This window comes from Microplitis demolitor, chromosome 10 (assembly GCF_026212275.2).
Source record: "Microplitis demolitor isolate Queensland-Clemson2020A chromosome 10, iyMicDemo2.1a, whole genome shotgun sequence".
Classification (NCBI taxonomy): Eukaryota; Metazoa; Arthropoda; class Insecta; order Hymenoptera; family Braconidae; genus Microplitis; species Microplitis demolitor.
This window is the reverse complement of record NC_068554.1, coordinates 9214529-9238761: the sequence shown is the minus strand read 5'-3', so window position 1 is coordinate 9238761 and position 24233 is coordinate 9214529. Positions and strand designations below refer to the sequence as shown.

Here is a 24233-nt window from a genome sequence, read left to right as displayed (position 1 = left end):
CAACAAGTTACGTTATATGTGAATCGTTTATTTGAGAAACCCCATAAGTCAAAAATAGTAAATTTTACAGGAGACGAAAAAAACATTTTTCTGAGATACGTTAGCTTAATAATCATAAACCAATAATGAATAACAGTAATGTTAGCACGCCTAAAAAAGATTCGATGATTCAAAATTTTATTGTTAATTACTACGATGAATAATAATTATTTAAAGTTGATTGACTTATGGGGTTTCTCAACAAAACGGAAAAAATAGTTATAAAATAGTTCATTTTTCAATTTTTCTCCGTCAATAATTTATTATATTTATAAAATGAAGTACAAAATGTGTATGGAAACTATAATAGACGTAAATTATAATAATAATCATTAATTTTTTTAGGCACCCATTTTAATTCAAAATTATTTTTTGTACTTAAAAAATATTTTTCTGTGAAAAAACAAAAAGAAAATAATTTCTGTAAATATAAAATTGCATGTTTATTTGAGCAACTCCATTAATCATTGACTTATGAGGTTTCTCAACTAAGCGAGATATTTATTACCCGCGTGGTCAAACTTTCAACGCTGATTTGATGCATATTTTGATTGATTTCGATGGAGGGATATCCAAAGAACACAAAAATGCAAAAAACCCAATTTCGTAAAAATGATGACTTATGGGGTTTCTCAAATCAACGATTCATGTGGTAACAATTTGTCAACTTGGTAATCAAATTTTGGCAACTTTTATATAACACATTGTAAAGTTTTATTGAGAAATAGCGATCAATTTTTTGATATCAAAAAGGTAACAAATTAACAATTTTTTTTTTGTTGTCATATCAGAATCAGAATGTTACCTCTATGTCATCACAGTTAAATATATTTATGTAGACTTCATGCTAGCATATTGTTAAGTTTTCGATAGCTTCTATATAGGATAAATAGTACTGGAATAAAAAGAACGTTAATGAACAAAAACAAAGTACTTGTTTTACATAATATATATTTTAATGTAAATTGAAAAAATTATTTCTTTAATTTAATTTATTTTATGCATTCCCTGATTGAATAAAAATATTCACTTAATGATAATTGTATAGTATCATTAATGCCTGGCCTTTATTAAATGAAAAGATTGAAAATGAGAAGAAAAAAAAATTTTTAATCCTTTCTAATTCCTTGATTACTAAGCTTTAATGATAGCGATTGTAAATCCACAATTGAAACGACAAAAATGTTTTATTTTCATCAGTGTTGCGAATTTATTATTACAATTGTTTAAAAAATTAGTAAGAAAATTTTATGACATCATGTAATAATAAGAAGAGATGCAAATTAAGAAAAAGTTAACACAAAGCATGCTCTTTATTTTTTCTTGGCATTTCTCTTTCCAGTCAAATATTTATTTCGAATTATGAAGAAAGATGCTCTTTAAATAAATGAGAATTTTTTTCATTGATTAGTATCTTAATAATTTTAAAAATTTTAATGCTCAGTTAAAAAGGGTTGCTGATCAAAAGTTTATTTTTATTATGTTGTTTATTTAAGATGGTATATTTTAGGTTAGGAGAAATCAAAAGTTTGCGGAACAGATATATATTTTTTCAATCTTATGATGGATATATTCATTAGTTTTTATGGCTACTTTAAGTTGACGATAGAAAATCAATTTTTTATATTTTTCTATAAGCAAATTGTTTATTCGTCGTTTGACCTTGATTGTTTGCTAAAAAATAATAGCTCTCCGTTGGTTTTTATATTTTTAATGAATTATTAAAAAATTTTTTTTATAGGTTAATTAATTATACTTGCGAATGAATACAATATACTGTGCAATTTGGCAGCAAGTTGGCTGCGAGAATTGCTTCTTTAATTTTTGTTGGCTATTCACCATACAATCGCGGCAGCAGTAAATTTTAGTTAAGGCTGAGGTGTACTAATTAATTTTTTGAAATTATACTATTCTATTTATCAATCAATCAATTGTTATCACAGTAATTATTATAGTTTTCTAAAATTGATCTTTATATCATTCGGCCGCAAAGTGGTGATTTACTGTCGGTAATAACCGACAATCTTGATGTTGCGATATGAGTCTAAGGTTGTGGTGTGAATTTACCCTAATAGCCATTTTTGCTTGGAATTAACAGTAATTGGACTTTGAAGTTGCTTGAAATTCGTTGTTCGCATTTGCTGACAATTTGAAAGCAAAAGTTGCAGTAAAAAAATTTTGTCCAATTTTCAGTTAATTTATAGGTAACTTTTGACTTGAAAAGAGTCAGTAATGTTCATTCTTACTATTTCAAAAGGTAAGTAAATTTATGCATAAAAATTTGCCTTAGAATTGACGAAAAAATTTTTTTAGTCAATTTTGAAGTGAATTTACACTCTAATTCGAGTAGTAAATTAACATCAAATTGTATAGCAAGTTGTTCATAAATTGTCGTCAAAAACGGAAAAGTCCGAAGTTGACGGACATGTGATGAAAAATCTAAGAAAACTTTTGTACAGTAAACTTTGACTAAGCAAATTGTGCTATGAGCGTTTTTTTTCTATATAGTAAAAAAAGTTATCTCTTAATTGAGAAAAAATTAACCACACATTTTTTTTTTCAACTTTTGTTGTCTAATTATTGGCAAACTCAGACAGCAAATTTCGGTGATTTCGATTGTCAAATTACTGTCAATTTTAAGCTAAGGTTGTTATTAGGGTACACAAAGAAAAAATTATAGCAAAAATTACAATACTATAGTAAAATTTACTAACAGATATGAAAAAATACATTCTGTATTTTAATTATTACTAAACGTTTAGTAAAATTTACTAGTTAGTAATAATTATATAATAAGATATTGAAAATTACTATGCGTCGTGTATTTTTTGCTAAGATGATTATATTTTTTACTATTTGTATAGTAAATTTTGCTATAAGTACTATTAATAAATACTAATTTAAGAAAGTAAAATTTCTAATACAATATAGATAAAATTAAATGTTGGTGGGGATAGCATATACGGATCGGCTAAGGTTTTTGAATAAATAATAAAATAACAATAGGGATGCCGAGACACCGTGTATTTTCATTAAAAAACTTTTATCTATTGATGTAAATCCCCATGATGACTGGTATTAAATTAAAGGGCGATAAATTTTGAATCAGAAAAGTCTAAAACCAGTCTTTCGGGGTTTGTTATGTTCGCGAAAAAAATTAATTAAAAAAAAAATCATTTGTTCTTTACATTTAGTCACGCGGTCGGTAACAAAACTGCTGAAACTAAGCTAGAGGGAGCGTGCAAGCCCGGGCTCAGTAGTTTTCATCCACTGCAATTTAAAATATTCTCACTATTCTGTTATAAAAATTATTTTTTGTTTTTTTATTATTTATTAATTCAATTTCTTTCCAAAAAATTAAATTACTAAATAATTAAAAAAATAATTCTGTGCGAGTGTTATTATTACAATGTTAATAAATATATTTTTCAATATTTAAATTTTAATCTCGTAATATTATTTTACCAATGGTTAAATACTAAAAGTAAATTTTAGATTTTTGTGCTGATTATAATAACAAAATTAGTACTCATTTATTAATAAAATCAAAAAATAAAAAAAAATTTAATTTCCATAACATAGAATGGTGAGAGAATTAGTTATTATTATTATTCAATTATAAGCTATTAAACATTGTTTTGGAAATAGCGCATGTCAAACTTTTAATTTCATATGTAATTTTATTTTTTTTAAGGATATTTTATTCTCATCATTAAATTATAAATTTAAAATTTAATTGATGTCTGAGTGATATTGAGATCATAAAATCGTAAGTAGAAAATATCTTTCTTGTTCATTTTCTTTATTTATTGACATCGTAATAATAATACTTGCGTAATATTATTTTTTCAACTATTTATAATTTAGTTTTTTGGAAAGAAATTGAATTATAAAAATAAAAAAAAAAAAAAATAATTTCTATAACAGAATGGTGAGAATATTTTTAATTGCAGTGGATGAAAACCATTCAGCAAGGCTTGCACGCGCCCTCTAGCTCAGTTTCTGCAGTTTTGTCACCGACAGCATGACTAAATGTAAAGAACAAATTATTTTTTTTTTTGATTAATTTTTTTCGCGAACATAACAAACCCCGAAAGACTGGTTTTAGACTTTTCTGATTCAGAATTTATCGCCCTTTAATTTAATACCAGTCATCATGGGGATTTACATCAATAGATAAAAGTTTTTTAATGAAAATACACGTTGTCTCGGCATCCTTATTGTTATTTTATTATTTATTTAAAAAACTCGGCTGAATTGACCTTTTTTATTATTATTTTCGTGATCTACGGAATTTTTTACGTATTATCAATAAAAAAAAAATCCACTAGTTAATTTTCCCCGACAAGGCTCAAGAGTAAAATAACTTGACTATTCTGAAATTTTTGTCCAAAGGAGACATTGGGCCGTCAGACATAGGAAAGAATTCGCTTGCGGGAGATCAGGCTTCGAATCTCTGTTGTAACAAATGATTTTTTAAAAAATGAAAATCGATACCAACACCAATATAGATGACATAAATAACAATAATAATCTGAATGATAGTGATAATAATAAAAAGTTTAACAGCTAATAAAAATTTCATTTCATTTTTTTCCATTCTAATACAGTAAAATTTACTAAACGGGATAGTAAAGATTACTAGACGGGATAGTAAAAGTTACTAAACAGGGATAGTAAAATTTACTAAATATAACGAAAAATTAATACTCAATATAGGAGATTTTCCATAACCAGTATATGAGAAATTACTAAACGACTTGTAAAATATGCTCATCTGTTTATGAATTTTTCATATAAATCATAAGCGTTTCACGATTACTCCCAAATTTAGTAATTACTCTCATATTTTTTAGTAAAATTTACAATATTTTTTTCTCCGTGTACAAGTAGAATTTGTCCGGCCAATGTTTGTGAAACGATCCGTGAAAGCCACTTTAATCACAAGTTAACCTCAAGCTACTGCCGTATTCTGAAGCCAATTTAAAGGAAAGTGTTGAAGAGCGAACAGTTACCTGTAAGTTGACAGTAAATTGTTTGTAGCTTGAATTCAATTTGCCTACAGGTGTTACTGTCAGACAATGACGTTAAGTTGATTGAAAGTTTCACTTTAAATTGACGGCAAGTTTTTCTGTCAAATTACATTCAGATGACGGCAGTAGATCTGAACTTGCACGTAAGTATGATTCAGTTGAAGTTTGCCAGAAACTTGTCGGTAAGTTAGCTGAAAATGTTTTATTGCAGAACTTGCTGAGCAAATACCTTGATAGCCAAGTTAGCGAGAAAATGGTGTGAAATTTACAGCCGTATCTGGACGCTAAGTTACCCGCAAATGTTGGTACTTCTAAAGTTGATAGATACTTTCTGAAAAAGTTGGTGGCAAAAGATGGAAATCCAGTAAGTTGACCGTCACTTTCTGAGAAAGTTGGTGGCCAGAAGTTGGCAATTCATAAGTTGACGGAAAGTTGCTTTCAATTTTCTCAGATGCCTGCATTCCGGTCGCGGCTCTATACTGGCGTCAACTTTCTGAGAAAGTGGACGGTAACTTGTAGCTAAAAGTTGCAAATGCTAAAGTTGTTGACAGTTTGTTGTCAAGTTAGTCGCAAACTAATGAATACCAACTTTTGGACGAGAAACCCTGGCTATCAGGGTATATTTAAAGTGTGGTTATCAGGGGATAATTTTAATCTTTCATGAGTGTGAATGTAGCAGACATAAGACAAATTTAACATTATGAATAAATACAGTGAATAATTAAAAACATAATATTTATAAAAAGTGCATTTATTAATTTTAAAATTTTTTAAATGCGTAATTTTTTCAATTTTATTTTATTCATTATTTACTCTATTTATAAGTAATTTCAAATCATTGGATGTCTGCTACATTATCGCTCATGATCTTTCAGACTAGACTATCAATATCGGCCTATGAAAATCAGCCTTATTTTTTTAGTTCAGTGTTTGGGGTCATGAGTGTATTACAAACTTGATCATAATTTTTCGACGTAAGATTAACAAGACAAAATTTATATTTATTCTCAATCTTTAGAAATAGTAACTGCTATAAAAATATATATAAATAACATGGATCGTAAGTAATATAATAGAATTTAATATTTTGTAATTTTGAGGGTTATTTTTTTTAATCAAAACAGAATTTTAATTCTATAGTTTGCAAAGAAGAAAGGTTAAGTGAAATTAAAAGATTGTCAGAAAAGCTTATAAAAATTATTGAGCTGGATGAGGAAAAGTTGATATCGGCTGATCAAGTAAATTTTTTTATTAAATATAAATTTGTCGTTTGTGATTAAGATTTTATGAAACGAATATTTATTGTTGTAACGTACTCTCTATAATTTTTCATTATAGAAAATAAAAAATTTACGGAATGAGAAATCAAAATTAAAAGAAACATTGGAAACTCAAGTTGCTTTATGATCAAATTAAATCTACAAATCGGAATGTTCGACAACAGTTCGGATCAAGAGGGAGAGGACATTATTCTCGAGGAAACTATAATAAATAACAAATATAGTAAATTTATATGTATCGAAAAAATCAAAACATAAATATAAAACTTAATTATCAAGTTTTAAAATTTTTGAATTATAACCTTTGAACGATAACGACGGTCTCATAGATTGGTACTGAAATTTATTGAAACTCTTTGTAATTTTGGTAAACCAATTTTAGATATTATGTAACTTCCTAATTACTCAATTTTTATCTAGTTATCTTTTTTACAATTTTTTTTTAATGGTTACGTAATTTGCAAATAATTTTTTAAACTTGTGGTGATCTGATGGTTTGCCGGTTACGATTAAATTTTTGATTTAATTGATTATTATGTGTTTCAATGATAGATATGGTATTACCGCATTTACTTTCTGAACGAGTCAAGATTATTAAACATTATGATCATTGGGTTGATTTTTTTTTTTTTAATAACAATCGTCAACTATTTTGGAGTTATTAATATGATTAAATTGTACGTCTTTATTGGACAATAATGTTGTGAATAGAAAAATGCATTGAACATTGAGAAAATCATTTGTATTCAGTTGCAATTTATAACCTTTTCTCAACAACCATATAGAGCAGGAGTATTATTTTAAGGCTAATACTTAAGGGTTGGTTTTAGAAACTTCAAAAATTAATAGTAAAATAATTTCTAAAAGATATAATGACAATTGATTTTAAAAATATGTACAAAAAATACTTTCATCATACTATTACAATATTAATTTTAGTTTAGATTTTTTCATTAAATAAAATAAAATATTAAAATTCAAAAAATGGAGCAACGGTCACAAGTGATACTCCTACCCAATTATTTAGCTTTGGTCATATTGTTGCTAATGGTTACAATCAATAAAAATGAGTTAAAATAATCATTTTATAAAGAATTTGTAACAACTTCAAATTTATTCAAAATATAATTTTATTTGTTTTTATTACATTTAAAAAGTTTGATTTATTTTAATAATTTTTATTTATTTTAACTCAATAATGTTTTATTATTTTTCGTAATAAAATGGATAACTGTACCCACGTCCACGTCCATGTCCTCGACCCCTGTATGATCAATCGACAGATTTCAATTTTGCTTGATTTTCGTTAAAATGGTTAACGTAACTTTTGTAAAATTCAATATTATTTTTGAGCTCTTCAATTTCACGTTCTAAGGTCTCAATAATCTTAAAAAAAAAAAAAAATAATAAATAAATTTGTAAATAATTCATTTTTCAATTATAAAATTTCAATACGGATGTGGTATAATGTTTAAAAAAGAAAATTAATGAAAAAGTTATTAGAACCAAAGTATAAATGACAAAAAAAATTTCTTTGTTAATGTGTTTCTTCTAAAGAACGCACAATTATATGATCTCATAATTACTTTCGATTGAAACATTATTTTGTCATTCATACATTTTTAGTTCTAATACTTTTAGATATTTATACTTATTACTTTGACTTTTGGAGAATTTGCATTATTTTCATCGTCATTTATATTTGTTTGTAGAGTTTTGATGGAATCAATAAACTTTTTTTTATCTTTCGGAGTCACTAGGTTAATAAATAAAACAATAAATTAGTGGTATATAAAATAATATCGTTATTGTGAAGTTTTTTATTTGTTAATTAAGCTTTTAAGTATTTTATATTAATTTTCAAGGTTATAGGAGTTTTATTTACTTACTTTTCAATGTATATAAGAATAGTTGTTAATTAACTTTTGTTAAGTTACGAAAGTAAGCTCGAGATTATAAAATGTCTAATTGTTAAGGCGCGTTTGCATGTAACTATGACAAGATAGGGCTTTGCTTCATGTAGCTAGTCGAGTGCAACATAAGCAAAGTTAAAGCGCGTTATATTAAAATTTGAATTTTATAATTTTCAACACATATTTAATATATTTCCATACATCTATTTTTTTTTTTATTCTAAAATATGTTTTTAATATTCACTCAGGCAAAAAATTGAAGGAAAAGAAAATTTTTAGGATTTTTTTTAGTGATGTTTGCAAGGCTGTAATTATGTGAAAGTAATCGTATTAGGATTTTGAAAAAGCATCTAAAAGCTTGAAATCTCTAATTTCGATCGGTTTAGCTAAAAAAATTTCTACGGCCTGTAAGTTCTTTAAAGAAAAAAAAAAAATTTGGGAGATTTTTGTCTCGTAGTATTTCTCATGATTGCGTGATAGTCGTAGCTCTAAATAAATTTTGATAAAAATATTTTGAAACTAGAGATTTCAAGTTTTTTAAATAATTTTTTTCAAATCTCGATAAGATTTTTTTTAACAATTTTATAGCTTTGCAAAATTCACTTAAGAAATTTTATAATTTTTTCATTCTTCCAATTTTTCATGAGTGTATTTAAATTATACTTAGAATGAATGAAATACATACAAAAATTGGCGAAAAGTTAGCTATTAAAAAAAAGTTTTTATACATATCTTAGATAATTTTTTTTTTTTTAAATTGTTTTGAATCGATTTGAATTGTTTCTTTAAATCAGGGGTAACATCAATTTTAATAGTGTAATTTGACTAGTGAAATAGTTAAATTCACAAATTAAGAAGTGTACAACAACTTTACTTGTGGAAATTATGAAAACGTCATTAGATCATTAGTGAAAATCATCAATGTGACTAGTAAAATTGGAAATTTCATAAATTAAGAAGTGCATAACAGCTTCATTTGTGAAAATTATGAAAATATCGCTAGATCATTAGTGAAAATCATTAATTTGCTAGTGAAAATTATAGATCTAAATTTATTAGTGAAAATTCATTAATTTGTTATTGAAATACATTGATTATGAAGTGAATACTGCTTCACTAAGATAATTAATGAAATTTTCGCTAATTAATATGTAAAGAGTATAAAAAGAAATTTTAGTTTTAGTAAATAAATTGGAAAAAAAAAAATAATTTTGTTATATTAACTTAATTGTTTATTAAGTTGTGAGTTCTTACAATACAAATTAAACTTACGTTATTATTTTTGGGAGTTTTCTTATTTAAAGAATTAGGAAGGAGTATTTAAGGAATTGGTTTATAGAGAAATAAAATACAATAGTAAATGATTTTTTATGTAAAATTTTATTAATTAATTTAAATTATGGAGGTACTATTCAACGATACATTAATATTTCGTATATATTAATTTTTATAAAAGGATTAAACAATCATTGTATATTATTATATTAACTCTAGTTTGATACTTAAATGGAATGATGAAAATTTAGGCATTAATATTTACTGTTAGAAATGTCATAATTATATATATCATCATCTTTAATGATCATACTTAATTTCGATCGATTGAAAATTATATGAAAAATTTTTGATCGTACTTTATTAACGATTATATATATAAATATATAAATATATATATATATATATATATATATATATATATATATATAAATATATATATATATATATATATATATATATAAGTTCAGTTTAATTTAGCAAGTTTTATAACTGAAGAGAAATATTTTTTTTAGTTACTTGAAAAATTAAAAAAATTTATGTTATATGACTCAATTATCGGTTTAATTTAATTACGAAATGAATTGGCATGAATATTCAAAGTTTTGTAAAGATAATTAGTTGTCAAATTGAATTGAACGATACATTTGCTATAATTTTTTTGATTTTTAGTTAATCAAATTTTGATACTTATATTTATTGAGTTGTTGAGCGGAAAAATTAATCAAAAAAAAAAAAAAATAATAATAAAGTTTAATGATTTAATCAAATTTCTCGTGATTACATATTTTGTAAACAATTTCTAGTATAATTTTACTAAAGTAAATGGAAAATGATAACTTTTTATCGATATAAATTTATATCATTAGTAAATTAATTTTTATAGTATTTAATTGGATCGAATTCAAATTTCTGATAATAAAATTTATTTTTTAAATATTTGTGTCATGTTTTATCCTTTTTTATTATATTTTTTTATAAATTATTTTGCATTTAAGGTATATTTTATTCAATAAATATTGATATTTTGATTATTTACTCAATGGAAACGATTAAATAATTTTTCATGTATAAAACAATTTTAAATTACGTAAAAAGTCAAATGAAATATTTCGTATTAGCATATACACGGAAAGATTGAAATCCGACTGGTTACTGTTCTGCATCCGACTTAGTACGGTGCTAAAAAAAAAAATGCTCGATTATCTTGATTAATGTGTCGAATCTGACTGAGCGATGTGTGCACATGGCTCAGTCAGGTTCTGCACAGTAATCAGTGTGGTGCTGTACCACAATCGAGCATTTTTTTTCAGCACCATACTGAGTCGGGTGCAGAACAGTAATTAGTGATCTTTCTGCGTACGTTTCTTATGTATATTTGTATTTGAATTAATATTCATATGATTTTTTTTACAGTCAGAATGATTTTTTAAATGAATTATTAATACATTTTTTTCTTTAACTATTCTAATGCTTTAGTATGTTTAATATTTGATTTATAAAATTACAATTTATATGTTATTCAATTTTTGAATGTTTATGATCAGAAAGTTAGATTTTATTAGACTACTTATTGCTTTTATGGATTAAAAAAAAATTTTTTTTTTTAAATTAAAAAGAAATTTCACGATTTTATAAGACCCACTTAAATTTTTTAATTAGCTGTATTTTCTATTGTGGAATACCTTGATTAAAAATTTTTGTTATAACTGTTTGATTTCAACAGAATTCATCAGATTCAATTGGAATTGATTTATTTTAATTTTAATTCAATTGGACTATTTGGAACACTTGTGAAGCATTTTTAGTTTCAATCGAAACCAGTAGAGTTTTTAGTCAGGGCTTTATGAACGATATAGTATCTCCATTTAGTGAAAAAATCATTTTTTTTATATAATTGAAATATTTGCATAATACAGATTTTATCATACAAATTTATTATGAAATTTTCCAAAATGTTCAAATTTATTGCAATGTGTCCAAGTAGTATAAGAATGTTTAATTTCAAACTAATTTTTAAATATTTATTTTGTTAATTATTTAAATACTATGTGATTTGATTATATTACGCATGATATGTACATTATTTTTTATATCACAGTATTAAAATTTTGTTTAGTATATATATATATATATATATATATATATATATATATATATATATATATATACATATTATTTATTATCACAGAAATAAAGAAAATTACTTTACTTTTTATTTAATTATTTCAATCTTTATTGGTACGTTAAGTGTATAAATTTTCGTCGTTTATTGTATAAATCACGTTGATGTTCATATTCTTTGTATAAGTTGATTTTAAAGATTTTCATTTTGTGCCAATCACTTTCAGAAAAATCAAATGATGTTTTTGTTTTGTGAGCTGCAATAAAATGCGTGTTTTGTATATTTATCAAAGTTATTGGTGTTTTCGATTTGGCAGTTTCGGGCGAGTAATTTACAATTGATATTATATCTCCAATAATTGGGTGAATAGTTATGACAACTATGTTAATGTTTAATGCAGTACTCATAACATAGAATGATCCTTCATTTCCCCATTTTTTTTCCGTAGCTATCATTTTTGGAAATTCAACTATGTTTGTCGCAGTTGTAGGATTATCAAATTTATCTTTTATTTCAATAACTCCTCTAAATACCAGTGGTCCATATAAATTAATATTGTGTAGTATTTCATTAATTAAGAATATTTTTACACAAATATATTTATTTTCATCATTACTAATAATTTCTGATAGAGCTCGATATAAACAGTTTCCATCACCTTTATTGTCTATTATTTTAAAGTTTGTATTCAATAAATTATTTCTTTTAATACTTAATTTTGGTAATGAATCTACTTTTAGTTTGTAAATTTTTTTATTGCCATTAATTGTTTTGATAACGTTTGGATTGAATGATGTGATTTTTGAAATTATAGGTGTTATTATATCGTTATTTTTACTCCATATTTTTTCCATAGTATAAATACTTGAACTATTAGCGATTCCATGTAATATGCCTGCAATATCAATATTGATATCTTTTTCGATTTTAATATTAAAAATTTTATTACTATTCATAATAATTTTTTGATTTAAATTTGTTTGCTCCGATACTGTTAATATTTTACTATGCAATTTTTCTTTTTTACTTTCAATTGTCAATAATTTTTTTGTTCGAGTATTAAATTTTGATTCTTTTTTAATATTTAGATGGTTTTGATTCAATTTTGATGGTAATTTTGAATTTTCAGATTTTAAATTTTTATCAAAACTCATACTTTTGAAAAGTGTATGGATGTTTTGTTCATCTTTTTCAAAATCATCAAATTTAAATGAAACATTTTTTTTTTAATAGTTCAGTAATTTCTTCAATAGTATCAATTTCTTCTTTATTAAAATATGACTGTTTATTTTCAAAGAAATTGATAAGTTTTTGTTGTATTATCATATTCGCTATATGTGTTCTCATAAGAGTCACATCATATTCTTTCTTTAATGTAGTGATATCAAGATTTATGTTAAAACAAAGTAGAGTTGCCAAATATATTGCAAATGCTACACATGAAATTTGATCGGGTTGTTGTTGTACTAAATGAAATTGATAATTTTTACAAAAGGGATAAATTCGATTTAAATAATTTGTATAATTATTATCTAAGCAACATGTGTTTAAACTATCATAGATATGGATTATACCTGTTCCGTCATATTTAGTACAAATCCAATGTCCAATGGAATTACTGTCAATTTCTGAAATTTGTCCACTATATAAAATTTGAATATTTTGTTCATTTTCAGGATTTGGTTGTAAAAATTCCAACAACTCTCCAGTAAAGAAAATAGTGTTTTGTGCATTATTATGTATGTTGTGCTTTTCAAGTTCTGTATTCATAATGTCTTGGAATGAATTAATATCTTCATCAGTTAAATAATAATCTGGATTTTTAATTAGAGCATATTTATTTCGTGACTTTTTTATAGTTGATTGATGATTATCTTCTAAAGTTGAATGGTGATTATTTTGATCGTTTAATATGTTTTCATTGTTTTGGTTCAAACTTTTTAGTTCATTGGATTTTATTATCGTATTGCTTTTATTTTTTTGATGTAGAAAATCAAATAATTTTGATGTCTCTTTGTTATTAGTTATGTGACTATTTTCATCACAAGTATGTGATTGTGTTTCTTTTATAGGTGTACTTGGGTATTTTATGATAACAAAGATAGGTTTGTGGTAGCTAAAGTAACTTTCATATACTCCACAGTTTATATTTATAAAATTCGTAAATCTAACATCGATTTATGTATTTAAATTAGTCGTAGTTGCATCATTAGGTAATTTAGTTTCTAATCGGTACATTGCAAGATAATTAATCAAATAGTTATGTGACGGATTTTTTTCCTCATAATGTATATTGTAATTAAAATCACCTAGTAAAATGATTTTACTGCTTTCAGGTATTTGTTTAATTATTTTAGTAAAATTTTGTTCAAACATAAAACGCTTTGTTGATGGTGATTTGTATCCACTTATTACATAATAATTTTCTGTTTTTAACACAAACATTTCCACATGGCCTTTTTCATTGCTTTCAATTGTTGAAGTTATATAATTTACATTAATGTTTGACTTTGCATAACATATTAATCCCCGACTATTGTTTTTACAATCCGATCTAAATACAATTTTGTAATTTTCTCGAGTTAAATTATCAGTTTCTTTTGTCAGTGTTTCGCTAAACAACAATAAATCACTTCGATTGTACCATTCGTCAGATAGTGTATATTTTGCATTTGTTTTTAAAGAATTGATATTTTGATAAATTATTATTAATCCTTTTTCTTCTTTCAAGGTATTAAATGATAATTCCAATTGTTTTTTTGATTTCATGAACAATAATTCATTAAGAGCGTCGGATTTTGATTTTGTATTATTTTGTATTGGTTCAAAGGCACCAGTAATGTATAAGCCATTTATGCTTTTAACTCTGCTTAATGCTACGTACATCATTTGATTTGAAATTCGTTCTCTCATTCCTTTCATTTTACTGAATGTTAAACATATTTGATTATAACTTTGACCTTGAGATTTATGTATGGTTAGTGCTTCTGCTTCCTTAATCGGGAATTGCTCACGTATTGCTCGAAATTCTAAATTCGAAGAAATATTTAATGCGACAGAAATTTTTTTAATTGGTGTTAATTTTGGGTCAATATTATTTTTTTTCATAAAATCGAGTGACAATGTTCTTGCTTTATTACCAACATTATCAGGAAGTTCTATCCATAGTATTTCTGGTTGATTTGATGTTTGATTAAGTGTGATTAATCTTAAAGTACCACAGGCTCCATTAACTAAGCCATCTTCAATATCGATATTCTGAGTTACTATGTATTTAATATTTATTTTCAATTTTATTTCATAAGGTAATCCATTTGTATCTTGTATTTTTTTATTTTTCAATGAATCTAAAGTTTTTTGTTTTGTTTTATCGTTTACTTTAGTTAAGAGCACATCTTTAGCGTTAGTAATAAGTGTTTCTCCCGGAGTTTCAGAAATTTTAAAATCATTATATTGATTAACTTTTGCATTTGTTGCGTAAAGTCTAATTGCCGTTTTTGGTACATCATCAGGATTTTTTACTTCTCGAGATTTGATTAATTCAATATTTTTATCTGTCATTGTTCCAGCAGCTAAATTATTTAGAGCATTTATAAATTCTTTTTCATCTTTTTGTCTCATCATTTGTTTCAATTCGTAAATTTTGAATTCATCCCATAATGGATTGCGATCTAATAAATTCTTATATTCATGATTATTTGGGATTTGAAAAATGAAATGGTCTCGTACAGGTGGTAATTGCATAAAATCACCAACTACAATGACTGAAATGTTTCCAAATGGTTTATTGATACCCATTATTTGTCTTAAACGTATATCAATTTGATTAAATGTTCTTGACCCTATCATAGAAACTTCGTCCATTATTATAAGTTTTACAGATAATAATTTTGATCGGATTTGATTAACTACATCATTAGATAATTCAGGCAATTGGCCACTAAACTGATAAATTAGCAATGAAAATGCCGAATGTAATGTCATTCCATTAATTAAGTGTGCTGCTTTGCCGGATGGAGCCGTTAATAATACTATTATGTTCTCTAAATCACTACCAGGTTTATTATCATAAAAATTTGTTATTAGTTGATACAATAAATTAATTAAATAGCTTTTTCCAGCTCCAGCTGAACCATTTAAGAAAATTCTTAAAGGTAATTTATCCAGTTTAAAGCAATTTAATACGTGCATAGCAAATTCTTTTTGTTCATTATTTAAATTTTGAAACATTTCATGTATTTTTTCGGGTAGTATTCTTGTTGGGCTTGTATATTTATTTATAGGTTTTCCAGTTTTTTTATCATTAAGTTTTTGACCACCTTGTTCAAAAATATCTACTGGATGTTCATTTTCATCCGTTTCGTGATCATGATCTTGTTTTTGTTCTTTTTCTATATCATTCATTAATTTTTCCCAAGCATCATCCAATTCTTCATCACTTATAACTGCAAATGATTTTCTATTTGCTTCTATAATGTATTCATTTTTTTATATACAATGGGATGATCAATATTTTCGACCTCATTTATTTCATTTCGCCAAGGCATGAATAACAAAATTTGTTCTCTGTAATAATTAATTGGATCTTGGTGTAATTTGTATCTTCTGTATCTAATAACAGCTGTTAGTTGTCTGTCTCTATATTCTTCTCCATTGGTATTGTGTTCGTTATCACTTTCATTATCGAATTCATCATCATTTCTTGTGTTTTTATTTTTTTTTTTTTTATGATTTGCAATAAAATCAGCTAAACAAATATCATTGTATTTTTTGTCTCGTGTTGTGTATTTTTTAAAAGCATCATCAGCATAAATTTCAGAAGAATCTGGTTGTATTTCATTTAATTTTATTAATGCAGCTTTCGATTTTAATATTCGAACACGTTCTGCAATTGGATTTGTATTAATAAAGATACATTTTCGACTTTTTTTACATAAAGGAAGTGATAATACATGGTAGGCTGCTTCTTGAGCTGACATTAAATTACAATTTAAAAACACATTTGTGATTTTTCTTAGTTTTTCTCTTGAATTTAAGTAACCATCAGCACAATCATCATTAGCTTCTCGTAAAATTTTTGCTAAGCCACTAAAAGGTTTTGAAATGTAATTTGTAACATATGACATGAAGGCGTATTCATCAAGTATAAACTGAATATCAATATTTGCTTCCCATAAATGAAGTATGTCTCGATTATAAGCGTTAATGCCAACTTCTAAACTAGATCGTTTTAAAAAAACTTGGGGTCTTTTTAGAGTACTTCGAATAGCTAATATGTATTCTGTTTCAGTCATGTTTAATTTAGTTAATATTTCTTTAAATGTCATTTTAATATCTTGTTTCTTATAAAAAGTATTCATAAGAGTTTTTATTTCATTATATGATTTAGGTGATGTCTCATTTTCTTCAAGTGGTTCTAAAATCATAGTTTCTTTCATAACTGGATATGGAATATTAAATCGACACATTTCATTTTTTTTATCTTTGTAACAAGTATGTGTATGGTTGTGACGTTGTAAATTAATATATGGGTCATTTGGGTCATATTTACAAGTGATTAATTTGTTAATAATATCAATTATTTCTTGTTTTGTACTTTCATTTTTATTATCATATTCAGGAACTAATTTCTTGATCCATATTAGAATATGAGCATGTGGACTTCCACGTAATTGAAATTCAATCCTAATAAAATAATCTCCAATTGTGAATTCATAAAAAACACTGTTTTCTTTAGTTAATAATGAAATAAATTTGTCTAATTTATGATGAAAATATTCAGCACACATAACGGGATCATTTTTTATTAAATTGCTTTTTATATTATAATCCAATTCGTAAGCTTCCTGAAGAGATATTTTTTGTTTTGAATCGCTAAATTTCATCAAACATTGAAGTAATTCAGCCCATTGAGATTCACCTGCCGATAATGTAAGAAAAAATGTCGGTTTTCCTAGTTGTCTTATCATTGCACATAGTTCATTTTTTTGATGTTCCCAATATGATGGTGATGATCTTATTGTTTTTAATAATTTGTATCCTTGATCTACTTTAATAAGGTTATCAAGAAATTCGTCATTTACTATGTGGTTTGCTGTAATACCTTTCGTTTGTTTAGTTTTTCTTAAGCATGTATTTATGTTTGCTATACACATCAATTCTAATTTTTTTTTAGCCATAAATAATATTCTTTGCGGTATACAAGATCTTCGATCATGACGTGTAGCTTCTGATTTGGCACGAATAGTATAACTTATATTTTTTGGTATATTGAAAGAATGACCAGCAAAAATTTTAGGAAAACATAGCTCGTCTATATCTTCAAATTTATGCCATGGTATTGGTTTTTTATTTTGGCCAGGAGCAATTACTTGTACATTGTTTTGAGTTTAATTAGTCGCTTCTGCATTTCTATCCATTAACAATACTTCATCATTATTTATTTGACTAAAATCAAATTCTAATTTACAATCTTGTTTAGTTACATTTTTTGTATTATTTTCATTGCTACTGAATTCATTTATAAGTGAGTATTCATTAGTATTTTCATTGTTATTGTAATTATCTACATTATTGTCACTATTTATACTTAATACTTCATCATCTTTGTCAGTATAATCGATTATAAATTCAATTATTTCATCTTCATGATTTTCATAACGTTTAAAAAATTTTTCATCAATTTTGATTTTATGTTTAATATATAATGGCGTATTAATTAAATAATTCAAAGCTTTGAATATTACTTTTGGTCGAATAGTTTCGTACATGTAATGGCTTTTATGAGTAATATGCCTTTTTAATTTTACTTGAATTGTATGCATTTCATTAAACTTTCTAGGTAAAATGTCAAGTACTTCATTAACATCTATTGGAATGTTTACAACACTTCCTTTTAATCCTAACAGTAGATAGACAGGGAGGATTCTGGATCAGTTGGGGCAAGATGGGCATGATCTGTTGTACCGACTGATGGTAAGTTATCGATTTATGATAATGTACCGAGTGGGGGTAACTTATTGACTATTGATAAGATGTCGGCTGTTGGTGTGTTTATCTAGGACCTTTTGACATCATTTTGACGCTAATTGTACTTATCTAGGCCCTTTTGACATCATTTTGATGATAATTGGCGTTATTTGGCCGTGTTTTTACCGTCTGAGCTCATTGTGAGCTTATCTAGGACCCTTTTGAGCTCGTGTCCGCCATTTTGAGCTCGTCTTATTATAGATGGCGCCTTGTGTGTATATTTTGAGTGGGAAAATTTGAAAACAAAATGACACCGTGATTGCGCTCAAGGCTGATACTTTCTCAGTCTATCAGCCTTGAGCGTCATCCCGGGGTCAATTTACTTTCTGACCAATGTTTGATATATTCAAACTAGGTGTAGTATGAGCACTTGCGAGAAGCCATGCCATCTAGTGGTTTAGTTTCTTTCCCCTCTTTTTTGGCTACTGCGTAGATGATGACGTCATCCGACAAGTCTGAACTTGTTTTTGAGCTAGAGAAGGGGAAATGAGCTGAGCGTTGAGCTCACGAGCTCGCAGCAGTCAGTCTACATCGAGAAACATTCTAGTTAACAGCTTGTGCTAATGGATAAAAAATTCAGTGAAAGTGAAAGAATTTTTCTCTTACATAATCGGCCATACACCGATAACCTCGACGATATTATTGAATCGTTATTTGGTGACGTGCCTCCTGAGGATATTGGAAAATTTATCAATGATGTAATTGCGTTTGCTAAAAATCTTGAAATTATTGAAAGTGCGCGAGAAGTATCGTGTCCAGGCTGTGCTGAAAAAAGAAATTTAGCACAGAATCTATTTGAAATTAGTGAAAAAACGGAAAAACTACAATTACGTATACTTAGAAAATCATAAAAATGGGTCCTCAAGGTTCAAAGTATGTAAGAATTATTATTAAAAAAACAGAAAAATTATTATTTTTCAATTAATTTAACTATAAATATTTAATTATTAACTTTTATAGACTTCATGTATGCATTGATGAGTGTAACCACGATGCCCAAATCGAATTCGAGGATATAAGCAGCGAAAGTGATATTTTTGACGACGACGCTTGTATCCCTGATTCCTATTATTTTAGGAAAACGAATGAAGAAAGAAACAAAGAATTAGCAATTCGAACGAAAGAAATCGAATTACAATTGTCTCATTGGAAGGAAATATTATTAAACTTCAAAGACCGCAAAGATTACGAACAAGCGTGTCATGAAATCACATTTATATTAACTAAGTTATTGTTTAAAGCTAACAAACCGCAATAATAATGGACTTAATAATTGATTTTGTGGGTTTCGAGATGCCTGATGGCAGATTTGTGATAAAAGAACTTTGTGCTACTGATATTTATGATAAAGTGGGTACATATGGTCTTGCACGATGTGAACATTGGTTGTTTGAACCACCTTTGGATCAAGTTGATGTTGCTGTAATGCAGAAAAGTGTTGATCACCACAAGCATCACCATTCAATATCATGGCTAGCTGGTTTGCTACCATATGAATTATTGAAAGAAATTCTTGAAATTATGGTCAAACATGCACGATACTTTTACGTACAAGGTGAACAGAAGAAGAAATGGCTTGAAGATCTCATTGACGCTGCTGTACCAATTATTAATTTAGAAAAAATGGAATTTTTCTCACTCTATCAAAAGAATGAATTCTTGAAATATCAATGTCCATACTATGCATATCACTTGAAGAAATTAGATACTTCTTGTGCATTTCAAAATGTCCAAGAGTTCAAGAGATGGTTCTGGCATTTTTATGGAATTCAACCAACATACGAAAAGTCAGTTCAGATCTTCAATCAATTGGGGAATCTACTTTGTATGGATCATCGAGACATCGCATGCTTTGATGATACATTTATCCTTGAAAATGCAGCCCAGCAGATTGATTTCGTTTGGCACAAACTACCAGAAGAATTAAAAAATAATGAAAAATTGATTGGCTATCAAAGGTGTCGGGATCATTATATTTTCCATGATGATATCCCTGACAGCTTTGCATATCCATTCAAAAAAGATTGCTCTAACTGTATATTTTTAGGTTAAGAAAAAAACTATATTTTATGCAAGACTAAATGTATATTTGAGGTTATGTAAGACTAAAATGCACATTTTAGGTTAAAAAAAAATGTCTATAGTTTATTGTGTATTTGAGGTTATGTGAAATGAAAAAATATTTCAGGTTATGTAAGACTTAAATGTATATTTTAGGTTATAAATAATAAAAAACAATGTATATCAATACAAAAAAGTTTATTCATTTATAAATGTAAGTTTTTTAATTAATACAGGTTCAATAATTATATTTAATTTATTAATTCTTTGTTTAAATCGATCTCGATCTCTTGCTGCTTGTTCCCATTCGCCTCTTCTTGCTTGCTTGTGTGCAAATCTCCATACATACATGTGATGTATGGTTGGCGTTGGATTAAATTTAACAGTCTTCATATTAGTTTTCGTACGATGCTGCTTATAGGATTATACTCGACTATGCGATCATGTATAATGAGACAATAAGCTGATGTCTGCGCAGGAAATTGATTTGTAGATTCAAATTCCAGGCGAATATCCACTGGTCCAGATTTTATTGATTCGTTTTGTTTCGAGCAATCGATAACATACAGTGGTGCTTGTTCCAAAAATTTCTTCTTCGTCAACAGTGGCTCAGGTTCTTTGTTGTAGTATGAAATTTGGAAATTTATATACATATCATACAACAGAGCATATTGATTGTTTTCAATGTTGAGGTTTAAATTCCCATAAGGATAACTCTGAGAGTTTAAAAATAATTTTATATCTCTGATGTTGCAGTGATCAAATACGCTGGCGTTTTTAGTTGCATCATTTTTTCTTGCTGTTTGAAATTCAAGTATCACAAAACGTGGTTTCTCAAGCTGCGTAGATGTTTTAACTGCCCAAATGTGCTTCGAAGTATTAGGTAATAGTGGATACTCGTACAGCTCCCAAGCTCGGAAACTGATTGAGATAGCTGGATCACTTGTAATATAATTCAAAGCTTCAATTTTTTGTTTATCAGCCATAGTCACATATGGTACAATCCACTCGATTTTTTGCAGCATAATTTTAACAGCTTCAGCATGAGCTCCAGCAGCAGGTGTAGCCACAACGTAGGCATTCAAATCAGCATTTGATCTTATTAAAATCAATTCATGCTTTGCATTGATGACAACTTTATGGTAATCTTCAGCAAATCCTAGCAAAAGACTCAGTGGTATAGATACATCAAAGTAGCCATTGTCATTGTGTAATTTGTTAACAGCTTCATCCATAATCCAGCCTGAGTTCTCGAGTGTATTTTGTTGAGCTGGACTCAGTGACGTGTATCCTTTCATGAGACTTGTGATGCCAACATTTTTGTTACGATCAATCTCAACACCATTGAGCTCGTAGCGTATTTCTTCAAACATATGACATACTGTCATATTTACCATGTGAGTAGTTGCACTTACAGCTGTACCATCAGACTTTGTGAATTTTCCGTACACATGCAGTGTACTTTTACTTGGAAGTAGACATAAATCTTGATGTTGAACAGCAATTCTTATTTCATCGCTGTTGTTGAATGTTGATGAAGCATACGGGAGATGAGCATGTGCTTCATAGTGTGCAATCGACTCATCAAAAATGATTTGTCGTTGAATATTTAAGATTTCTGCTGCCATGGTCGTGTACACGTCAAACAACAAAAATAAATTTTTATTTTCTTAATTTTCCACGTAATTTTAGTCCTAGGCTCTGAAGAAACTGAGCGTTCTGATGTGTTAACACCTTGTGAGGTACTCGGTGACTGATGTTGCTCGACCATGTTGCTGTCGTTTTATACCCAGCACCACTTTTTGTCTCATACACGATACCCATTATTTTATAGACTTTATATGCAGTCTTATGGTTATCGTCTCACCTCTAAAATTAGCCAGTTTTCCGTCTTGATCAACAATTCTCAGTCTGAGATTTTGTATTGCTTGTACGGTGATCGGCAGATAAATGACGTGAGATGGCAATTCAACAATCTTATATCCTGGTGGTACACTTGGAAAAAATTCATGAATAGTGTGAACTTTGTGCTCATTTATATAAGCACCTGATGTGATGTTGCACTCAACCCTCAGAGCATTGAGTTTTAATATCTTCACTGGTAAATCTGATGAGTGAGTTTTATGTGGTGCTAGCTTTCGATTTGCAAATCCCAGTAGTCCACCAATAGAATCTTGAGGTGTAAAATTCACAAATTGATCACACTTAACTTCACTTCGCAATTCATTATTATTGGCTCTTATGCTGATGCTGAGTCTTTGTAATTTATTTTGAATGTATTTTTCAATGTCAGTGATTTCGTAACTTCCTGTTGGTATTGTCAAGACTCTCTCTTCAACAGTTTCATATTTTCCAGCTTCTATAGTTTCACTCACTGAGTCATATTCAGTTACTGAGACATTGTCATCAAATTTTGTAATTATTGCCACATTTCTTTTAGCTCTTTTTTTCTTGACTACTTTTTTTTCATCAATATCATTTGTATCAATTTTTTCGATATCAATATTATCCACAGGATAAGAGACATAGAATTTATTAGCACCAACATCAATATTGGGTATTGAGTTAAATGTTAATAACTCTACAAGTCCCAGAACATAACTTTTAGTTGGTGATAATTCTATTGGTGGGAAGTAGTTGGCCTCCAACACGGATGTAGATCCCGTTAACGTTAATGTGAATGACTCAGCCATGACTGATGTGTTGTACACAGAGTCACATCAATTTATAGTTGTCCAATGAGAAATTTGAGACACAAATGTCCACATATAATTGTATCAAAATCCTGATATCTTTTGTGATTATATTTTACGCTACCAACATCGAGATATTCCATAAGATCTTGCGGTGGTTGTAAATTACCAAAACTGTCAAAGTAAACAACTTTATCATTGTTTTTCTTGTAAGCAACCCAATGAGTACCAGGTCCAAGTTTATCATCAAGATTAATAATAGCTGATTCATTTTTTCTTGGTCCAGTTTCAGGTAAATCATTTCTCATAAAAACACCACGAAAGTTTGGAATTTTTAGAGCTTTAGCGTATTTCAGTAAATCGATGTTTGTGAGTGCTCGATGTGGTAGCTCTACTTGTTTTTTGACTTGCATCCTCTGCCTGCTGGATATGGTCTCAAGTATAAACCCATACCACGTCTGTAAGGTCTCAAGTATAAACCTTTACCCATGGATATTTGTTCCATTTTTAAATTATGTCGTTTGCTCTCTTGCAATCGATTTTTAGCAGCACTTGCATCATTTACAGCTTTCGCTATACCAGCAGCACCCCCAGCCAAAGCTCCTGTTGCACTCAAGCCAGCAAAAAGTGGTATTAAAAATGGTAGTACACCACCAACTTTAGATGGGACTGGTAAAATTCGTGGCAGCCGAATATTTTTTTTCCCACCAGATTTTTTAACTGCCTGACGAGCACCCTTCAACGCTGTTTTGATTGGATCACCTCCAGGAGTCATGGACTTTTTA

The 24233-nt window shown here is 27.6% G+C and overlaps 1 protein-coding gene and 2 long non-coding RNA genes across 3 annotated transcripts; 1 reads left to right on the top strand and 2 right to left on the bottom strand.

The window, feature by feature from the left end:
* Positions 1–6015: 6015 nt before the first annotated feature.
* Positions 6016–6630, top strand: LOC128668716 (uncharacterized). The gene is made up of 3 exons (XR_008404360.1): positions 6016–6132; positions 6213–6310; positions 6411–6630. It is a non-coding gene; the product is annotated as an uncharacterized LOC128668716 (long non-coding RNA).
* Positions 6631–7523: 893 nt separating this feature from the next.
* On the bottom strand, positions 7524–8318 carry LOC128668717 (uncharacterized). The gene is made up of 3 exons (XR_008404361.1): positions 8242–8318; positions 8011–8108; positions 7524–7738 (listed from the first exon to the last, which is right to left on the bottom strand). It is a non-coding gene; the product is annotated as an uncharacterized LOC128668717 (long non-coding RNA).
* A 12826-nt stretch (positions 8319–21144) lies between these two features.
* Positions 21145–22383, bottom strand: LOC128668821 (uncharacterized). Its single transcript, XM_053742616.1, has one exon. The coding sequence runs from the start codon at positions 22381–22383 to the stop codon at positions 21145–21147; it is 1239 nt and encodes a 412-aa protein (XP_053598591.1).
* Between the last annotated feature and the right edge of the window lie 1850 nt (positions 22384–24233).

Coding starts and splice junctions, on each gene's coding strand:
- LOC128668821 (XM_053742616.1), bottom strand. CDS start 22,383: ATGGCAGCAGAAATCTTAAATATTCAACGACAAATCATTTTTGATGAG.